The 20,168-nt window shown below is 59.2% G+C and overlaps 2 protein-coding genes and 1 long non-coding RNA gene across 3 annotated transcripts in view; all 3 read right to left on the reverse strand.

The window, feature by feature from the left end:
* The window catches only part of LOC144279003 (immunoglobulin superfamily member 1-like), a 143,638-nt gene that overhangs the window by 47,002 nt on the left and 76,468 nt on the right, over window positions 1-20,168 (reverse strand). The window contains 1 exon segment of the mRNA XM_077840415.1: window positions 6,331-6,438. Within this exon segment, the coding sequence (XP_077696541.1) occupies window positions 6,331-6,438 (108 nt within the window).
* LOC144279247 (osteoclast-associated immunoglobulin-like receptor) lies at window positions 6,764-9,986 on the reverse strand. The gene is made up of 3 exons (XM_077840736.1): window positions 9,449-9,986; window positions 7,920-8,210; window positions 6,764-7,164 (listed from the first exon to the last, which is right to left on the reverse strand). Exons 1-3 carry the CDS (start codon window positions 9,837-9,839, stop codon window positions 6,764-6,766), a joined length of 1,083 nt encoding a protein of 360 aa, XP_077696862.1. The 5' UTR covers window positions 9,840-9,986.
* Window positions 10,455-11,659, reverse strand: LOC144279076 (uncharacterized). The gene is made up of 3 exons (XR_013348645.1): window positions 11,561-11,659; window positions 10,752-10,787; window positions 10,455-10,584 (listed from the first exon to the last, which is right to left on the reverse strand). It is a non-coding gene; the product is annotated as an uncharacterized LOC144279076 (long non-coding RNA).

The following is a 20,168-nucleotide window of genomic DNA, read 5'->3' on the forward strand; positions in this document are numbered from 1 at the left end:
GTTGGGTTACAAATCACTTGAATTGGGTGTGGGGGGGTAATGAAATGTTGTTATTCTTATTGTCTGAGTAAAGGGCAGTAGAACTGTACTTGGCCTGTGCTGACTGAGGGCATCAAGAGGGAGGGTGGGGACAGGTGTTTTGCTTGATGGTCTGCCTGAGTCCCAAGGACTATTTGACCTGCCCCTCTCCACTGCTTAAAGACAGAGCTGATTTGAGGAGGCTCCATAGATAGTCTCTTGTTCTGATAAGTGACCACTGCAGCTGAAATCACTGAGAATCAGGTCTAAGTGCTCAGACCTGCTGTGGGACAGTGTTTCTGTGGAAGAGACGGCCCAGCCCGCACGAGCAGCGAGGTTCCCCCACTGAGAGCTCAGCTGAAATCACTGAGAGCTGGTGGAACCTCAAGAGACCCACTCGCAGAGGTCACGGTGGCTGGTGGCAGCAGAAGGTGACGGCGCAGGGCCATTGGCCACAGAGCGATGGAGTGAACGGTGGCACAACGAACAACAGTGGCCAGAGCGAACAGTGAGCAGCTGGAGGAACGAGCAAGGTGCCTTCTTGCCCCCTGCCTGGGAGGTGAACTCATGTGAAAGGACCTCTGAACTCTGAGGCTCCACTGACCAAGGACAACACCGGTGAGCGTTAATGAGGCTGTTAAGAATGCTGGAGACACAACACAGTTCATGCGAACAAACGTGGCCGTGGCATCCTACTTTCTATTTAGACAAGAGATACCACACACTGCAAACTAGAGGCCAATGTTAAGTGCATTGTCACTTGTTCATCCTGAAGCTGAACACTGGTTCCGAACAAGACCAGCAAATGCTCACTGTCTTTCTGCAAGAAACTCCACTGACTGGCTAGAAGCACGTGGTGCAACAGTGAAAGACTCAGCAGTTGAAAAAGTGAAGAACTCTCTCGCCACATTCAAAAAATTTGCATACGTGGCTCATGAATGCACCGATGCAAATGGTCATCAAGTATTAAGTCATTGTGTACGTTATCTTGATGTCAGTGATAGGCCAGTAGGTATATTATCTTTGAAAACTCATGGCAATCGGGGGAAGTCCCGGACGACTGGAAAAAGGCTAATGTAGTGCCCATCTTTAAAAAAGGGAAGAAGGAGGATCCTGGGAACTACAGGCCAGTCAGCCTCACCTCAGTCCCTGGAAAAATCATGGAGCAGGTCCTCAAGGAATCAATTCTGAAGCACTTAGAGGAGAGGAAAGTGATCAGGAACAGTCCGTATGGATTCACCAAGGGCAAGTCATGCCTGACTAATCTAATCGCCTTCTATGACAAGATAACTGGCTCTGTGGATGAGGGGAAAGCAGTGGACGTGTTGTTCCTTGACTTTAGCAAAGCTTTTGACACGGTCTCCCACAGTATTCTTGCCAGCAAGTTAAAGAAGTATGGGCTGGATGAATGGACTATAAGGTGGATAGAAAGCCGGCTAGATTGTCGGGCTCAACGGGTAGTGATCAATGGCTCCATGTCTAGTTGGCAGCCGGTATCAAGTGGAGTGCCCCAGGGGTCGGTCCTGGGGCCAGTTTTGTTCAATATCATAAATGATCTGGAGGAGGGTGTGGATTGCACCCTCAGCAAGTTTGCAGATGACACTAAACTGGGAGGAGTGGTGGATATGCTGGAGGGTAGGGATAGGATACAGAGGGACCTAGACAAATTGGAGGATTGGGCCAAAAGAAATCTGATGAGGTTCAACAAGACAAGTGCAGAGTCCTGCACTTAGGACGGAAGAACCCAATGCACCGCTACAGACTAGGGACCGAATGGCTCGGCAGCAGTTCTGCAGAAAAGGACCTAGGGGTGACAGTGGACGAGAAGTGGGATATGGGTCAACAGTGTGCCCTTGTTGCCAAAAAGGCCAATGGCATTTTGGGATGTATAAGTAGGGGCACAGCGAGCAGATCGAGGGACGTGATCATCCCCCTCGATTCGACATTGGTGAGGCCTCATCTGGAGTACTGTGTCCAGTTTTGGGCCCCACACTACAAGAAGGATGTGGAGAAATTGGAAAGAGTCCAGCGGAGGGCAACAAAAATGATTAGGGGTCTGGAACACATGAGTTATGAGGAGAGGCTGAGGGAACTGGGGATGTTTAGTCTTCAGAAGAGAAGAATGAAGGGGGATTTGATAGCTGCTTCCAACTACCTGAAAGGGGGGTCCAAAGAGGATGGCTCTAGGCTGTTCTCAGGAGTGGCAGATGACAGGACAAGGAGTAATGGTCTCAAGTTGCAGTGGGGGAGATTTAGGTTGGATATTAGGAAAAACTTTTTCACTATGAGGGTGGTGAAACACTGGAATGCGTTACCTAGGGAGGTGGTGGAATCTCCTTGCCTAGAAGTTTTTAAGGTCAGGCTTGACAAAGCCCTGTCTGGGATGATTTAGTCGGGGATCGGTCCTGCTTTGAGCAGGGGGTTGGACTAGATGACCTCCTGAGGTCCCTTCCAACCCTGATATTCTATGATTCTATGACCAGGGCTGGTTGTGGGGGGCAGGGTGTGTGTTGGGGGCTGTGGGGGGAGGACCGGGGCTGGTTGTGGGGGGCAGAGTGTGTGTTGGGGGCTGTGGGGGGAGGACAGGGGTTGGTTGTGGGGGGCAGGGTGTGTGTTGGGGGTTGTGGGGGAAGGACAGGGGCTGGTTGGGGGGGCAGGGTGTGTGTTGGAGGTTGTGGGGGAAGGACAGGGGCTGGTTGATGGGGGCAGGCTGTGTGTTGGGGGTTGTGGGGAGAGGACCGGGGCTGGTTGTGGGGGGCAGGGTGTTTGTTGGGGCTGTGTGGGGGGAGGACAGGGGCTGGTTGTGGGGGCAAGGTGTGTGTTGGGGGTTGTGGGGGGAGGACCAGGGCTGGTTGTGTGTGGGTTAGGGGACTCTCCCTGGCTCCCCACTCGCCATGGGGACCTACCAAGGACTCAGGGAGGCTGAGCCAGCCCCGTCCCACCCCCTTGGGGAGGGGAGAAGAGCCCCGAGGGAGGCGCAGGGACCCACTCACCCAGAGCGAGGAGCAGGGCAGGAGAGGGGCCCATGGTGCTGGGGACCCAGAGGAACAAGCGGCACCTGGGGAGCGACGCACGGTGTGACTGGCTCTGGGGAGGAAGTGCCCGGTTCGGTGTCTCAACAGGAAAAATTTTTCCTGGGGCCTCCCACCACCCAGTCTGGGATTCACAAGAGCCTCCGGGCGAAGACCGCATGGCAGGGACTGGCTGGCTCAAGGGGGTGGGGGAAGGGGGCACGGGGCGTTTCCCTTCTCGGGGGTGTCAGCTCTGATCTGGCCCCCGGGCAGGGACTAGCAGGATCAGGGGGGCTCTTTAAGCAGGAGTTAAGGGAAACTGAGGCAACAGGGAGACAGACGATTTCGGAGCGCCCAGGGGCAGGCGGTCATGGGTCAGACGCGTTGCTCCAGGCCGATCTGTGGGTCCAGAGGCTGAAGGGGCCAAGATCTCAGGAGTGGGGGGCATCTCATGCAGGGGCCAGAATCTCAGGGTAGGGGGAGCATCTCATGCAGGGGCCAGTATGGGGGAGCTGAGGGGACTTTATCCTCCGCACACGGATGAATGGCAGCAAAGCTTCGTTCAGTGGAAAACAGCCCCCACCCCCCCGACCCCCTGCAGGGGGGATGCAGAACTGCCCTGCTCTGTGTCCTAGCAGCCGCACTGCTTCCCACAAGTGGTGATTCCCACGTCACCCAAGGGGTCCTTCCGGGGAAGTCGCAAGCGGGGGGATTAGCTGTGGGGCTCTCCATGTGCCCACGTTATCCGGCCCAGGGTCCCGAGGAGGGGAACATCGGGGTCACAGGGTGATGCCCCCCCAATCTCTCGTACAAGCTTCCCCTTTCCCCCCACCCAGCTCACGGCGATGGATCCCCCAGCACAGTGGGGAAGGGACGACCCCATGGAGGGGATGTAAACAGCCGGCGCCAATTGGTCACAGGCATCAGACCCCTCTGCAGCTTTGTCCAGAGTCAGGCCGCGAACCCCGGCGTCCTGGCCAATTGACGCCCTTCCCCAGAATGGCTGCAACCCAGTGCGGGGCGACGGGTCCCTGTGTAACCAGCCCCCGCGCCCCCCCATCTCCCCGAGGTGTTACACACATTCCCGGCACAGGGGGGCTGTGGGGTGCCCAGGTTGGGCTGGTTTGTGGTTCTGTCTTTATTACAAATCTGGAAATTAACAGGATGCAAAATACCGTAAAATCTCTCTCAATGTGTCCCCAACCCCTCCCAGTGCTGAGCCCCCCACACTTGCCCCCCACACGTGGGTCTGGGTGGGGCAGGGGGACAGCAGCTCAGGGGGATGGGGCCGCAGCAGGGGGAGGGCAGGGTCGCCCTAAATCTTCCCTGGAAGCAGAGTTCTCGGGGCAGGTGCTGCAGGGGGGGTGAGTCTGTTGTCCCCTGGGGGCCGGCGCCCCATGGCTGCGGGGGGCTCTCACTGCAGGGCCCCCCGGCTCACGTTGATCGCGGCGTACAGGCTGGGCTGGGCGGGCTCGGGGGCTGGGGCCAGAGCCCCCGGCTTGGCCTGCAGTGCCTGGCCGTCCAGCTCGGCGTAGGTCACTTTGTCAGCGCCGGGGTCGGGCTCCTGGGACACACAGAGCACAGGGTACACACACACACAGACAGACGCCCCCCCCCCCCATGGGGATCCCGTAAGCCCACCCCCCTCCCAGCAGCCCAACCCCCACCCCAAACCACCGAGTGTGCCAGGAAAGGTGTATGTGTGGGGGGGGGGCTGTGAGGGGGCTGCTGGGGGGTCAGGCCCCATGGGGGAACAGGGGACACTTACCAGGGTCTGCGGCTCTTTCCCCTCGTTGATGGAGGCGTCTGCAGAACAGAGACACCCGCTGAGCTGCACCCCTGGACGGCCCAGAGCAGGACCCCACACCCAGCTCTGACCCCCCACGACCCAGCCAGGGGGTTCAGAGACCGGCATAGCCACCCTCTCCCCCCAACCCACAGCATGGGCCAGGGTCATTAGCCCCGAGTGACAGAGAGGAAAACTGAGTCACAAAGATGTCGAGGGGGTTACAGCGGGGGCGGGGGGCTGGGAGTCAGAAGGCCTGGGTTCTCGCCCTGGCTCAGGAGGAGAGTGGGCTCTAGACTAGTGGTTAGAGCAGGGGGCTGGGAGCCAGGAGTGGACGGGGAACTAGAGCGGGAAGGGAGGGTGGCCCCAGGGAGCTCCTGGGAGTCCAACACTCTCAGCTGACACCGGCTACCTCTGGGACCCCCTCCTTAGTCCCGCCCAGCAGCAGCTGTAAATCAGACCCTGCCCCATATGGGTGGAGCCCCCACAAAACCCTCCCCTCCCCGGGGTCCTGCCCCACCCTGGTACCCCCTTGGGTGTGTTACTCACAGACGGGGCCTTGCTGAGCCGATGTCTTTAATGCCCCCATAGGGCTGGTGCTAAAAGAGAAAATTCCCTTGTAAACGTCATATCCCCCCACCCGCGGGGAGATTCCTCAACACATCCAGAGAGCGCCCCCAGGCTGCCTCACACTGAACCCAGTTCCCTGAGCCCCCCTTGCCCCAACCACCAGACCCCACCCCACCCTAACCACTAGACCCCACTCCCCTCCCAGAGGCAGATACAGAACCCAGGATTTCTGGTCACCGCCCACTCCCGGCTCTAACCACTAGCCCCACTCCCCTCCCTGAGCCGAGGAGAGAACCCAGGAGTCCTGTGACCCAGGCAAGTGGATCCGGAGCGGGAGGGGCCGGGGTTCCTACCTGCTGGGTCTCGGTGCGGCTCCTTTTCCTGCCGAGGGACACAAACAAGAAACCCCCATGAGCCGATCGGGATCCCCCGGTCTCAGCGCCTGGCCACTCACCCCGCACAGGGCAGCAGGGATGGAGGGTCTGCGGGGGTCCCCTCTGCTGCTGGGGCTGAGCCTGCATCCCTGCTGGGCTGGGCCGGACCAGCAGGGGGCAGCGTAACACTGTAGCATGTGCCGGGGGGAGGGGCAGATTAACTCGCGGGGGGGGGGGGGGAAAGGGGGCCTTTCCTGTTCCCAATCCTCCCTCTTTAGTGACTCGTGATAACGAACCTGATCCAGGCCGGTTGTCTCCTCTGTCACCCCAGGTACCGGAGAGGCATGGTGCCGGCAGCTCGTTATACAGGGACCCCACGCCCGGCGCTGAGATGCGGCCACCTCTGGGGTGGGACAGCTGCGGTGTACAGGGGTTACACACGCAACAGCGCCCTCTGCTGCGCCCCCCTGCTCCTGGGCTTTCCCGGCACAGTCCCCCATCCAAGCCGTGACCCCATCCCGCCCTGCTTAGCGGCAGGCTTAACCCTTCCCTCGCTGGGCGGGGCACTTACTGGCTCGGGTTTTTCTGAAGCAGACGAAGGCCACGAGGAGGAGGAGGAGGAGGACAGCGGCTGCCGCGCTCACCCCGGCGATGATGGGGCTGGTCAGCAACTCTGTTCCTGCGGGAATAGAACCAGGGTCCGTCAGGGGTGGGGGAGGGGCTGAAACAGCGCCTCAGTGGTCGCCCCACCCCCACCCCGCAACTCAGCATCGATCGTCAGGGTCATTCTGGGTGCGGGGAGGGAGATTGTTTGTGGCTGGGGCCGGTGCCGGCTGGGCAGCCCCTGAGCCCCAACTCCTCTGTGAGTCCCCAGAGCAGGGGCAGCCCGGGGAAGCATCCCCCGGCAAAAGCCCCCCTGCTCTGCAGCTCCCCCTGGGAGCAGGGATCCCCCCTCCCTCAGTCCTGAACCTCCAGCAGCTGCTCCCCAGCCACATGTCCCCACCTCAGCCCAGGGCAGAGCCTGGCTCCGAATACGTCCCATCAGTGCGGAGTCCCCCCGAGGATCCAGCTGGGGGTGGGGCTGGGAGCGGGGACACTGAGCCGGGCCCCTCACCTGGTACCACCAGCTGCACGGGGTGGCTGGGCTGCGAGGAGACGAAGGGCTCTGATCGGGGCCGGTAGCTGCAGCTGTAGTTCCCTCCGTGCTGCCGGCCCACGGTGGGGATGTGGAACTCGGCCCCGTCCCCAGCAGGGTCCATGTGTCGCGGCGGGTTCAGGTCTCCAGCCTTGTGCAGGAAGAACCTCACGTCCCGGCGCTGCCCCCGACACCGGATGGTGACGTCTGCCCCTGGGGCGGTGACCCCAGTGGGGCTCAGAGAGATGGAGGGTCTGGGTAAGCTGGGATCTGCGCACAGGAGACAGGCTGTGAGAGTCAAGCCCGCCCAGGGCGCCGTGGGCACACATGAGCGGCTAGTCCTGCCCGGCCACGGCTCCATTGCTATTTTCAGCTCCATCAGAGCTAGCCCGGCTGCCGTCCGCCGGCCCCCGCTGCAGGGCAGACACCCCACAACAGCCCACAGCTCTGGGGTGACCCCGGGGGGACGGCTCCCTGCCTCCGGCCCGGCCTCAGTCAGGGCCACGCTCGTCTGGGCAGGGGACAGAACTTCCTCCGGTGCCGGACCCAGGCTGCAGGACGAGCTCCCCCAGCACCCAGGGGGCCCCCAAACCTCCCCACCTCCGGCTCCAAGGCCAGGTGCCCTCCTCCGGCCGGCCTGCTCCCTTATCGACCCGGGGCAGCGCGGCCATTGACGCCCCCCAAACTGACCCTCCGCGGTGGGCACAGACCTGCCCCGGGGAGAGGACGAGAGAGAACGACCCGCCCGTGACAGCCAGGGCCCCGTCGCTTAACGCTCGACTGGCAGGTGCCCCGACACCGCGGTGACCAGGGCAGCGTCAGACCATGTGCAGGGTAGGAGGCTGCTCCCCCCTGGCTGGGAACCCCCCAATGACTCCGTCTCCGCTCCCCAGCCCGGCGTCCCCTCTGCTGGGCCCAGGGCTCAGGGCAGAGCCTGGCTCTGAGTGGTTCATTAGCGTGGAGCCCCCCTGAGTATCCAGCTGGGTGTGGGGCTGGCAGCGGGGACACTGAGCCGGGCCCCTCACCTGCTACCACCAGCTCCACGGGGTGGCTGGGCTGCGAGGAGACGAAGGGCTCTGATCGGGCCCGGTAGCTGCAGCTGTAGCTCCCTCCGTGCTGCCGGCCCACGGTGGGGATGCAGAACTCGGCCCTGTCCCCAGCAGGGTCCATGTGTCGCGGCGGGTTCAGGTCTCCAGCCTTGTGCAGGAAGAACCTCACGTCCCGGCTCTGCCCCTGACACCGGATGGTGACGTCTGCCCCTGGGGCGGTGATCTCAGTGGGGCTCAGAGAGATGGAGGGTCTGGGTAAGCTGGGATCTGCGCACAGGAGACAGGCTGTGAGAGTCAAGCCCGCCCAGGGCGCCGTGGGCACACATGAGCGGCTAGTCCTGCGCGGCCACGGCTCCATTGCTATTTTCAGCTCCATCAGAGCTAGCCCGGCTGCCGCCCGCCGGCCCCCCACTGCAGGGCAGACACCCCACAACAGCCCACAGCTCTGGGGTGACCCCGGGGTGACGGCTCCCTGCCTCCGGCCCAGCCTCAATCAGGGCCACGCTCGTCTGGGCAGGGGACAGAACTTCCTCCGGGGCCGGACCCAGGCTGCAGAACGAGCTCCCCCAGCACCCAGGGGCCCCCCAAACCTCCCCACCTCTGGCTCCAAGGCCAGGCGCCCTCCTCCGGCCAACCTGCTCCCTTATCGACCTGGGGCAGCGCGGCCATTGACCCCCTGAAACCGACCCTCCGCGGCGGGCACAGATCTGCCCCGGGGAGAGGATGAGAGAGAACGACCCGCCCGTGACAGCCGGGGCCCCGTCGCTTAACGCTCGACTGGCAGGCGCCCCGACACCGTGGTGACCAGGGCAGCGTCAGACCATGTGCAGGGTAGGAGGCTGCTCCCCCCTGGCTGGGAACCCCCCAGTGACTCCGTCTCCGCTCCCCGGCCCGGCGTCCCCTCTCCTTGGCCCAGAGCTCAGGGCAGAGCCTGGCTCTGAGTGGTTCATTGGCGTGGAGCCCCCCTGAGTATCCAGCTGGGTGTGGGGCTGGCAGCGGGGACACTGAGCCGGGCCCCTCACCTGCTATCACCAGCCGCACGGGGTCGGGATCCGAGTCGGGGGATAATAGCAGGTGTAGCTGCCTCCCTCTGTCTGGCTTACTTTGGGGATGGGAAATGTGACCCCTGCCCTCACCCCGGCCCCCTCCCCGCTGGAGCTCAGGGAGATGGAGAGTTTGGGGGAGCTGAGATCTGGAGTGGGAGGGAGACGGGGCGTGAGACAGACCCCGGCACGGCCACTGCACCCCGTCCCCAGCATGGAGCGTCAGAGACGGGGCAGAGACAGGGTCAGGGTCTCCCCTGGGGTCCAGGCCACCAAGGCACCAGCCCAAGATCTCCTCCCTCCCTCCCTCCCTCCCCATCTTTGGGTGCCTGAGATCTCCCCCCCAACCCAACCTTCACTGGCTGGACGTCCCATCCGCTGGGCACCAGGGCTCGCTGAGACCCCCCCGGGGGGTGGCTGGGTGTGGGGCTGGGAGCCGAGGTGCTGGGCTGGGCCCCTCACCGGTTACAATGATCTGCACAGGGTCGCTGGGCTCCGAGTAGGTAGCTGGTCCTGTTCTGTCGCTATAACGACAGGTGTAGTTGCCCCCGTGTTCCCGTCTGGCGCTGGGGATGGGAAATTCAGCCTCAGAGCCAGCAGGGTCCGTGTAGGTCGTATAGTTCCCGTCTCCATCCTTGTAGAGGAGGATCCTCATGCCCAGGCGCTGATGCCAACACCGGATGGTGACGTTTCCCCCCACGGGGATCACCCCACCGGGGCTGACGGAGATGGAGGGTTTGGGGTAGGACCCCTCTGGATTCACAAACAAACAGGCAGTAAGTGGGGGTGACACAAACCAGGTCCGTCTGACACAGCAGGGGGGAAGGAGATTTCCTGTCTCGGATTCCTTCATTTCTCCAGGGTCAATTCAGCCCTGCCCCCGCTGCAGTCAGGAGTGACTCCGGATTGACCCCGGGGGCTGAGATCAGAATCAGCCTCCTGTTTCTCTAACGTTGTAGCCCAGCGGCAGCTCTCCTGGGGTTGGGCTGAACATGGATTATTCTTTAAAATATTCTAAAACCCACGTTTCCTCCAATTGTCTGGCAATGTGCTGTACACCGGGGGAGAGGAGGGAGGGGTGCTGGGATCATGGGACTCATTTGGGTCCTTTGAGCAAGAGGGTCCCAGAACAGGCCCCCCCAAAAAACCATGTGTTTGCAAAATCCCCCAGTTGTTCTAACATTTTCCGGCCCACCCCTGGGGCCCAAACTCCGGCTCTGCTCCGGCCCAAACCGCTCTCAGCCCCTGGGGATTTAGCTCTGCTCTGCCCGGTGCTGGGGGCCCCTTTGGGGACGGGATATTTCCAAAGCCGTTCAGGGGACGTTCCGAACGCCGGGTCGGGCTGAGCCTGACCCACGAGCAAAGCAGTGACAGGTGCGTGTGCAGCAAGCCGAGGGTGAGACACAACGGTGCCTTGCTCCAGTCCCGCTGTGTGTCCCCTTCTTACAGCCCTGCTCTGACTGACCTGTTCCCCAGGGCTACGGCCAGCTCCCCGGGCACAGTTGGGGGCCCTGTGGGGTGGCTGGTGTCTTCACTCTATATTTCCTGGGGGGCAGAGCTTTGAATGCAGGCAAATTCTCCCTGTGTGGTGCCCATCCCTGTAATGAGAGGGGCGAGGTCTCAGTCCCCACCAGTGGGTGTGGGAGGGAGCGCAGGTCAGACAGGATCATCCCTTTGGGGGATCTGCGCCCCTCAACCCCGATCCACATCCCTCATCATTAATGTGGAAATTCCCCCAGCTGCCCCATTCCCCAAAGATACTCACCTCCTGACACCCCACTCCGGCCGACCAGCCAGCAGCCTGGAAAGGAGACGGGCCATTAGGGACCAGATCCTAGAGTGACTGGATCCTACACCCTGGACTCAGATCCCCACATGGGCACACGCCAGGGTCTCAGATCCCCCTTCCCCCATGGGGGACTGTGATGCAGCAGGGAGGGGGGAGTGTTGCCCTGGGAATGTGGCAGGGGAGTTTCACTGGGGTTTCCACGGTATGTATCTGATGAAGTGAGCTGTAGCTCACGAAAGCTCATGCTCAAATAAATTGGTTAGTCTCTAAGGTGCCACAAGTCCTCCTTTTCTTTTTGCGAATACAGACTAACACGGCTGTTACTCTGAAACCTGTCACTGGGGATGGGAGACCTGAGAGCCTGTCACCTGAGCCAGGAGGGGGAGGGGGAGGTAACACCTCTGCCCGGGAATGTGGACAGAGGCTGCAGGAGGGAGCCTGCTGGGGGCGGGGTTTGGTTTCAGTTTTGGGCTGGGTGGGGGAACGCAGGGAACCCCAGGGCTGGGGTCTGAGCTCCCTGCTCCCCCAGAAGGACTGGACTGAGGGGTCCTGGTTGTACCCACAAGCTCTGTTTTGGACTGTGTTCCTGTTCTCCAATAAACCTTCCGCTTTACTGGCTGGCTGAGAGTCACAGTGAATCCGAGGAAGAGGGGTGCAGGCCCCGGACTCCCCCACACTCCGTGACAGGAACATACCCTGGTCTCAGATTCACCCACCCGTGGCCACACGCCCTGGTCTCAGATACCCCCCCATAGGCACACACCCTGGGTGTGTCTGATACTCACCGAGGAAGAGGACGGTGAGAGCAGATGCCATGATGGGGCAGTGGGGGGCCCCTCAGCTCTCCCACCAACACCCCACTGCTGAGCTCCACTGAGCCTGAGACCGAGTGCGAGCGGAATGAGGAACTGCGCCGGGGGCTGCAGCCCCAGGAAGCCCGTGATGTGCTTGGCCCCTTTCTTCCCATCAGATGGTTCCTCTGCAATCTCCAGCCCAAATCTACCGCGGTCAGAGCAAAGCCAGCTCCCTGCAACACCCACCAAACCACATCCCCTCCTGCAGCTGCCTGGTCCCCCCCGCACCCCACATCACCTCCCAGCCCCACATGGGAGCTGCCCAGTCCGGGGACCAGCTGGGAACGGGGAAATCTCAAGTGGTGCCCAGGCTGCCCTGACCTTTTCCAACAGGCCCGTCTAGCCTCCTGGAGCCGCAGATCAGAGCAGAGGAGGGATCCCCCCCCCACACACACAGTGCCCCCCACAGAGTGACCCTCTCCCGTGGAGCAGGGCAGAGGTTCCTTCCTGACCAGGCTGGGGCCAGTGCCTGCCCTGGAGCATGAGGGTGGAGGGACCTGCCCAACCTCCCTTCCAGGTAGTGGCGCTGCAGACGGGACAGAGGGCTGGGAGTTTTGGGCCCCTGTGAGGTGGGGAGGGATGGATACATTTAGATCCTAAGTTGCTGAAGCAGCAGCTGAAAAATCCATGAAAAGGGGAAGTGTGTCCAGAGCCGGCGCTCACTTTCTGTTTCTGTTACTGCCACTGCCAGTAAAACTCAGCATCAACTTGATTCCCTGGCAGCGACCCTGTAATATACCCCGGCTCTGGGAGGGGACTGGGGTCTAGTGGTTAGAGCAGGAAGGGCCCAGCACTCCCCCCCGAACAATCCCATCTCCCCTAGGTGTGACATACACTCCCGGCACAGGGAGAGGGGGGCTGTGGCTACCTGGTGGGGCTGGTTTGTGGTTCAGTGTTTATTACAAATCTGGAGACTAACAGGATGCAAAATCACATAAAAGCTGCCTCAATGTGTCCCCTCCCTGTCCCGGTGCTGAGCCCTCCCCCAGGTCCCCAAATGTTGTTCTGGGAGGGGAAGGGGGACAGCAGCTCAATGGGATGGGGCTGCAGCGGGGGGAGGGCAGCCTGGGGCATCCCCCCTGTCACGGAGTGTGGGGGAGTCCAGGCCCTGCACCCCTCTTCCAGGGATTCACTGAGACTCTCAGCCAGCCAGTAAAACAGCAGGTTTATTGGACAACAGGAACACAGTCCAAAACAGAGCTTGTGGGTACACCCAGGACCCCTCAGTCAAGTCCTTCTGGGGGAGCAGGGATCCCTGTGTTCCTCCACCCAGCCCCAAACTGAAACTAAACTCTCCCAGCAGGCTCTTTCCTGCAGCCATGAAGACAGGCTGGGCAGAGGTGTCACCTCGCCCTCCCCCTCCTGGCTCAGGTGACAGGCTCTCAGGTCTCCCATCCCCAGGGCACATTCCCAGGTCAACACTTCCCCCTCCCTGCTGAGTCACATCCTCACACCCCCTAAATCTTCCCTAGAAGCAGAGTTCTCTGGGGCTGTCGCTGCGGGAGGGTAAGTCTGTCGCCCCCTGGGGGCTGGCGCCCCATGGCTACGGGGGGCTCTCACTGCGGGGCCCCCCAGCTCACATTGATCGCGGCGTACATGCTGAGCTGGGCAGGCTCGTGGGCAAGGGCCAGGCTCCCCGGCTTGGCCTGCAGCACCTGGCCGTCCAGCTCGGCGTAAGTGAGTCTGTCGGCACCGGGGTCGGGCTCCTGGGGCTGGGAGGGGAGAGAGTCACTGGGGTGTGTGTGAGTGTGTGTGAATCCACCAACACCCCAACACACCCACCCCTGCAACCATAGAAGATCAGGGTTGGAAGAGACCTCAGGAGGTTCTAGTCCAACCCCCTGCTCAAAGCAGGACCAACTAAATCATCCCAGCCGGGGCACTGTCAAGCCGGGCCTTAAAAACCTCCAAGGAAGGAGATTCCACCACCACCCTAGGGAACCCCTTCCAGTGCCTCCCCGCCTCCTAGTGACATAGTTTTTGCTAATATCCAACCTGGACCTCCCCCACTGCAACTTGAGACCATCGCTCCTTGTTCTGTCATCTGCCCCCCTGAGAACAGCCCAGCTCCATCCTCTTTGGACCCCCCTTCAAGGAGTTGAAGGCTGCTATCAAATCCCCCCTCGCTCTTCTCTTCTGCGGACTAAAGAACCCCAGTTCCCTCAGCCTCTCCTCGTAAGTCATGGGTTCCAGTCCCCTGATCATTTGCGTTGCCCTCCGCTGGACTCTGTAATCCCAGCTGGAGATCCCACAAGCCTAACCCCCTCCCAGCAGCCCCACCCCAAATCACTGAGTGTGCCAGGTAAAGTGGGTGGGGTTCAATGTGAGGGGGCTTCCAGGGCCTCTGTGGGTCAGGCCCCATGGGGGAACAGGGGACACTTACCAGGGTCTGCGGCTCTTTCCCCTCGTTGATAGAGGCGTCTGCAGAACAGAGACACCCGCTGAGCTGCACCCCTGGCCGGCCCGGAGGAGAAGCCCACACCCAGCTCCAACCCCCCACATCCATCCAGGGGGCTCAGAGCCCGGCACAGCCACCCCTCCCCTGCCCCACAGCATGGGCCAGGGTCATTAGCCCCATGTTACAGGGAGGGAAGAAAACTAAGGCACAGAGATGGCAGCAGAGTCTACGCAGTTACAGCGGGGGAGCGGGGCTGGGAGCCAGGACTCCTGGGTTCCCACCCAGGCTCTGGGAAGGGAGTGGGGTCTAGTGGTTAGAGCAGGGGGCTGGGAGTCAGGAGTGGGTGGGGATTCCCTGCAGGTCACTGGCTGGGAAGGTCCAATGGAGAAGTGAAGGAGAGACCCACAAAGCCCCAGGCCTGGGAAGGGAGAACAGGGGCCACACAGAGGGAGACACTGAACTAGTGGGGGAGGCGACTGTCCCCCAGGGAGCAGATGGGGAGGGAGGCAAGAAGCTCAGGTGATACCAGCTACCTCTGGGACCTTCTCCTTAGTCCTGCCCAGCAGCAGCTGTCAATCAGGCGCTGCACCATGTGGGTGGAGCCCCCACAAGCTCCACCCCTCTCCAGGGATCCTGCCCAGAGGTGAAAGCAAGCCGGTCCAGTCCGGCCCAGAGTACCAGTAAAAAAACATGCAGCAGTCTACTGGCAAATAAGCGGAGCATTCAGTACCGGCTGACTTTCACCCCTTCTGGCTGCGGAACAAAAAGTTCAGACTAAAAAGCTAATAAAAGCTTGGAAAGGGAAACCTCACTGTCCCATTTGTTTGTTGTTTCTCTCCCTCTCCTCCTCCAGCCAGGCTGCCAAGGGGGCTAGGCTCCCCGTTCCCCCGACCCCCGCACTCAGCAGGGTCTCCCCTCTAGCTTGTAGCCGGGAGCCTGGGGAGTGGCTGAAGGAGAAGCCTCCCCAGGATGCCTGCTGTCTGCATAGGAACAGTTTAAATTTAGCTGTTCACTCTGTGGTCTGAACCTCTGAATGAGGGGCTATTTCTGGCTTTCTTGTTAATTTCCCTCAGGGTTGTTGGGGCGGGGGGTACCAAAGCCTGGGCAGTTCTTTTCTGCCCCCTGGATGAGGCGATCTTCAATAATATAATACACAAAAAATACAATCAAAATCAGGAACCATTTCCCAGTTCAAATCTATCCCATTCCCTCCCCAGCAGAGGATCATGGTTTGTGATGTCCAAACTGCTTGCAGATCCTCTTTGAAACGTTACTGTTTACAAACAAACAAACATGGAGCACATGGTGGGAAGATGTGTTCTGATGATCGGGGTTTATTTTGGGCAAAGCAATTTTGGTAAAACAACTAAAGATTCACAGGGAATGCAAATAGCCCCATAGACAAAACCACAAAGGGACTGGAGGGGAAAACTGGATATTCAGGGAAATTATTGTGCCTCCTTTGAAAGAAATAGTAGTTTTCATTCCACCCTCTTTCTATATTGAATTAAACACCTGAAATGTCCTGAGGACACAGGGGCTCAGATCTCTTTTTGTTTTCTGGGTGTCCCTGTCCTGCAGAGTGCGGAGGCTGAAACGGACAAAACTTTCTCTAAGTATCTTGTATATTTCATGGCGGCTATTCTACTTTTCCTTCATTCGCCCCGGTCTTCCCCTACTAATAGCCACCCATTGGTGTGCCCCTGCACACTTTTATGTGCCTGGGAGGGAGATGAAACAATCCTTGATATCTGACTTGCTAGGAAATGGGCGCGTCTAGGGAAAGCGGGGCACTTGTGGGCATGGTGCAGTGGCTGGCTGGCTGGCTGTGGTTTTTGCCTTGGTCACTTACTCCTTGGCAGACCCAGCCCAGCGGCATCTGCTGGCTCTCTGCAGGCAGCAGCCCGCAGGGGCTGGTTGCTGGGGTCGCTGCTGGTCAGCGACAGGCTGCAGCTGCATGGCTTGTGATACATTCATACACATACAGACTGTAGGCATCGCTGTCCTTGTGCAAGCAAGCAGCCACCCATTGCAGCGGCCAGGCACAGTCTCCAGGCGTGCAGCCCGTGGGGAGGGCGCCAGTGCCCTTTTGAGGGGTGGGGGGACAGGGGAGACAGTGTTTCTGCAGCTAACACCTCAGGAACTTCTGCAAGAGGCAAGGTCTGGCTGGGTAGTGCCAGGGCACCTGTGGACACCCAGCTTTTGGGTTGCTGCTTAGTGGTGTCCACCGGAAAACTTCCAGCCTCAGCAACTGCTCCTCTGTCAGGTTGCGGGAGGGAGCCACCTGGGAGGCAGGGGAGGAGACAAAGGTCGGGCGGGCATGCAGCGATAGGGGGCAGCAGGTGGGGGCTGCAGCTCCAAGGGGAACCGCTACCCACAGCAAAGCTGCCCCAGTCCCTGGCTCAGTCCTCGCGCGTGGAAGGTGTGAGTTGGCTAGCCAATGGGGGCAAGAAAGGGGCATCCCTGGGAAGGACTAGATGGAGCAAAGCATCCTTGTAGAAACTCCCACATTGGGCCATACAGCTGATCTCGCTGCTCTCCCTGTTGTCGTGCCATGCCTCGAGATGAACGTGCTGCACGGCTGCCCTTTCCAAACCACAATTTCACATATGGCCTGGGAGTCCCCTGAGTATAAGGAGTATTCATGAAATGAATAGCAAGTCCGCCACATGACGAGTGGTAAGTACAGTCCGTTTCACTGAAATGATGTTGTTCATCGCACTGAATCCTCTTTCGCAGTCAGCGTTGCTTGCAGCGAGGGTGTCCGCTGCAAGGACGAGTTTTTTAAGTTTACCAGGAATATTTTTTCCTCCAGAAGCCTTGAATTCAACAAATCCCATGTGTGTTTCTTGTTGATTGAGCCTCAGTTGATCAGCCAATGCTCTTATTTCCTTTTCTCCAAAGTGGGGATTCTCTGGATTCTCTAGCCATTTTTCAGGATTCAGAATTGACAAATTGTTAATTAAGTCCTTATAATTGGAAGCCCTTTCGTCACGTGTGCTTCTATCGGCTTTGTCTGAGGCAGTTGTGAAGAGTTTTGTCCTCATCTTGTCAATGACTGCTTGAATGAATTGAGACGAGTTGATTCTGGGGCTTTTTCCAGCGCCGTTTAATTTGCTGTTTTTGAACATCATGGATTGTTCAGCCTTCTGATCTTAGAATCATAGAATATCAGGGTTGGAAGGGACCTCAGGAGGTATCTAGTCCAACCCCCTGCTCAATCAAAGCAGGACCAATCCCCAATTTTTGCTCCAGATCACTAAATGGCCCCCTCAAGGATTGAACTCCCAACCCTGGGTTTAGCAGGCCAATGCTCAAACCACTGAGCTAGCCCTCCCCAAACAGCTTCTTCAGAGTGAATTCCTGGGTCTGTTTTTAGGCTTTCGATTCTCTTGATGTATATTTGTATTAGGTTGTCTGCTTTTGGAATGGTCATGTCTCGTTCTTGTAACATCTCGGACAAGTTCTTCAGTTCCGTCAGCACATCCAGCATTAACGAAAGGTTTCTGATGAAATGTACAGAACACAGCTTTGAGTCCAGTCCTTGAAGTTTAATATGTTCGCTTCCGACTCTTGACAGGATTGAGAGGCCGTCTCAAAGTGTTTTGCCAAAGCAGGGTATGTTTGCCAGCCACCTTAAATTGAATATTTTGCCGATTTTTTTAAGTACAATGTGTAATTCTTTGGCATGAGCACTCAGTTCACAAGAGTTTTTTGGTGATTGATTGTACAAGGAATATAATGCATCCAAAAAGGCCTTAAAGTCATTTGTACCTCACTTTTTCCATTTCCTCACTTTTACGTTTAAACTCGCCCGTTCGGGTCTGCTGAACGTGTATCTTCTTAGGTGGCATTTCCCCCCCCCCGCCCCCCCCCCCACTTACTGTCCTCCCGCTGTTAATAGCGCGCCGGACAAGACTTGACCAATAAGAAGCAAGCCCGCGCAATTGCCATGTGACGGTATGGCACTCAAAACCTAACCTTGGAACGTCCACATGAATGTCTTCTTGTGAAAACAAAATCCTCTTGTCTTCCTTGACAGATCTAAATCTACTCTTATGCCAGGTATGTTCTAAGTGTATCTGGGGCAAAAAATGGGGATTGGACCTGCTTTGAGCAGGGGTTTGGACTAGATGATCTCCTGAGGTCCCTTCCAACCCGGATATTCTGTGATTACCTGATTATATTGACAGAATAGGAGAAAGTGTTAATATCTGTCCAGTAGGGATGGATCTCTCAGGAAAGATAGGTCGTCAGTGTAGGAATCGGACCAACAGCCCCCAGGGGCCAGATGCCATTAAGCAGAAGTTCCTGAGGTGTTAGCTGCAAAGATGCAGGGGGCCACACCAATGGGTGGCTATTAGGAGGGGAAGACCGGGGTGAATGAAGGAGAAGTAGAATAGCCGCCATGAAATATACAAGGTACTTAGAGAAAGTTTTGTCCGTTTCAGCCTCCGCACTCTGCAGGACAGGGACACCCAGAAAACAAAAAGAGATCTGAGCCCCTGTGTCCTCAGGACATTTTAGGTGTTTAATTCAATATAGAAAGAGGGTGGAATGAAAACTACTATTTCTTTCAAAGGAGGCACAATAATTTCCCTGAATATCCAGTTTTCCCCTCCAGTCCCTTTGTGGTTTTGTCTATGCGGTCTTGCTGAGCAGGGGCCTTCAATGCCCCCAAAGGGCTGGCGCCAAAAGAGAGAAAATCCCCTTGTAAATGTCATATCCCCCAATGCGCAGGGAGATTCTCCAGCACACCCAGAGAGCCCCCCATCCTCCTTCATGCTGTACCCTAACCCCCCTGCTCTAACCACAAGACCCCACTCCCCTCCCTGAGCTGGGACAGAACCCAGGAGCCCTGTGAGCCAGGCAGGTCGATCCAGAGGGGGAGAGGCCGGGGTCCCTACCTGCTGGGTCTTGGTGCGGCTCCTTTTCCTGCCGAGGGACACAAACCAGAATCCCCCATGAGCCGATCGGGATATCCCTGGTCCCAGCGCCCGGCCACTCCCCCCCACAGGGCAGCAGGGGTGGGAGAGCCTGGGGAGTCCCCTCTGCTGCTGGGGCTGAGCCTGTATCCCTGCTGTGGGGGGCCCAGACCAGCAAGGGGCAGCGCAACACCAGAGCATGCGCCGGGGGCGGGGCAGATTAACTTGGGGGGCTTTTCCTGTGCCCAATCCTCCCTCGTTAGTGACTCGTTATAACAAACCTGATCCACAGGCCGATCAGCTTCCCTGGCATCCTAGTTACCCGAGAAGCACGGTGCCGGCGGCTCGTTATACAGGGACCCCTCGCCTGGTACTGAGATGCGGCCACCTCTGGGGTAGGACAGCTGTGTGTACAGGGAATTCTACGGGGAGGGTGTCAGGGGGCTCCACGGCATCAAGTGAGGTCAGAGGAAGCAAGATTTGGGGGATTTGTAGGGCTAGGGGCTGCTGGGCTGCAGGGTGGGGGGCTCGGTAGGGGGCACTCTCCCCATCAGTCAGGGCTGGCCCCACTAGCGCAGCGTTAGGGGGCGCTGTCTGATCCAGTCTGGCCGTCATTTCCAGCCACCCCTCCCCCAACAGTGCCATGGCACCAGCCAGGCCTGGCCACGCCGCCTCAGACCAACGGGCCCATCTAGCCTGGTATCCCGCCTCCCATACTGGTTGCTCCTGGCTGCTTTGCGGGGAGCTCCAGGGCACCGCCATGGCCACTGATGGGCCCAGCTGCCCCCAGAGGAAGCCTCCGGCTGCCCCGTTTGAGGAGGGTTCGTGTCTGAAGCACGAAGCTTCACTCCCCTCCCAAATCTGTCGGTAAGGGACATTCACTGCATTGATGGTCAGGGTCATTTCCAGGGAGCGAGGGATGGATTTTTGTGGCTGGGGATGGTGCCAACTTGGCAGCCCCTGGGCCCCGACTCCTCTGTGTGTCCCCTGAGTGTGAACAGCCCAGGGGAGCATCCCCCTGGGAAAAGCCCCCTGCTCTGCAGCTCCCCCTGGGGGCAGGGATCCCCCCTCCCTCTGCTCTGAATCACCAGCATCTGCTGCTGCCCCCAGGCTGGGGAACACACAAACACCCCCAGTGACTGTCCCTGCTCCCCGGCCGGGCTTCCCTGTGACAGAGTGGGAATTTGCTGTAAAAACGAGGAGTCCGGTGGCACCT

This window comes from Eretmochelys imbricata, chromosome 23 (genome assembly GCF_965152235.1).
Source record: "Eretmochelys imbricata isolate rEreImb1 chromosome 23, rEreImb1.hap1, whole genome shotgun sequence".
Lineage (NCBI taxonomy): Eukaryota > Metazoa > Chordata > Testudines > Cheloniidae > Eretmochelys > Eretmochelys imbricata.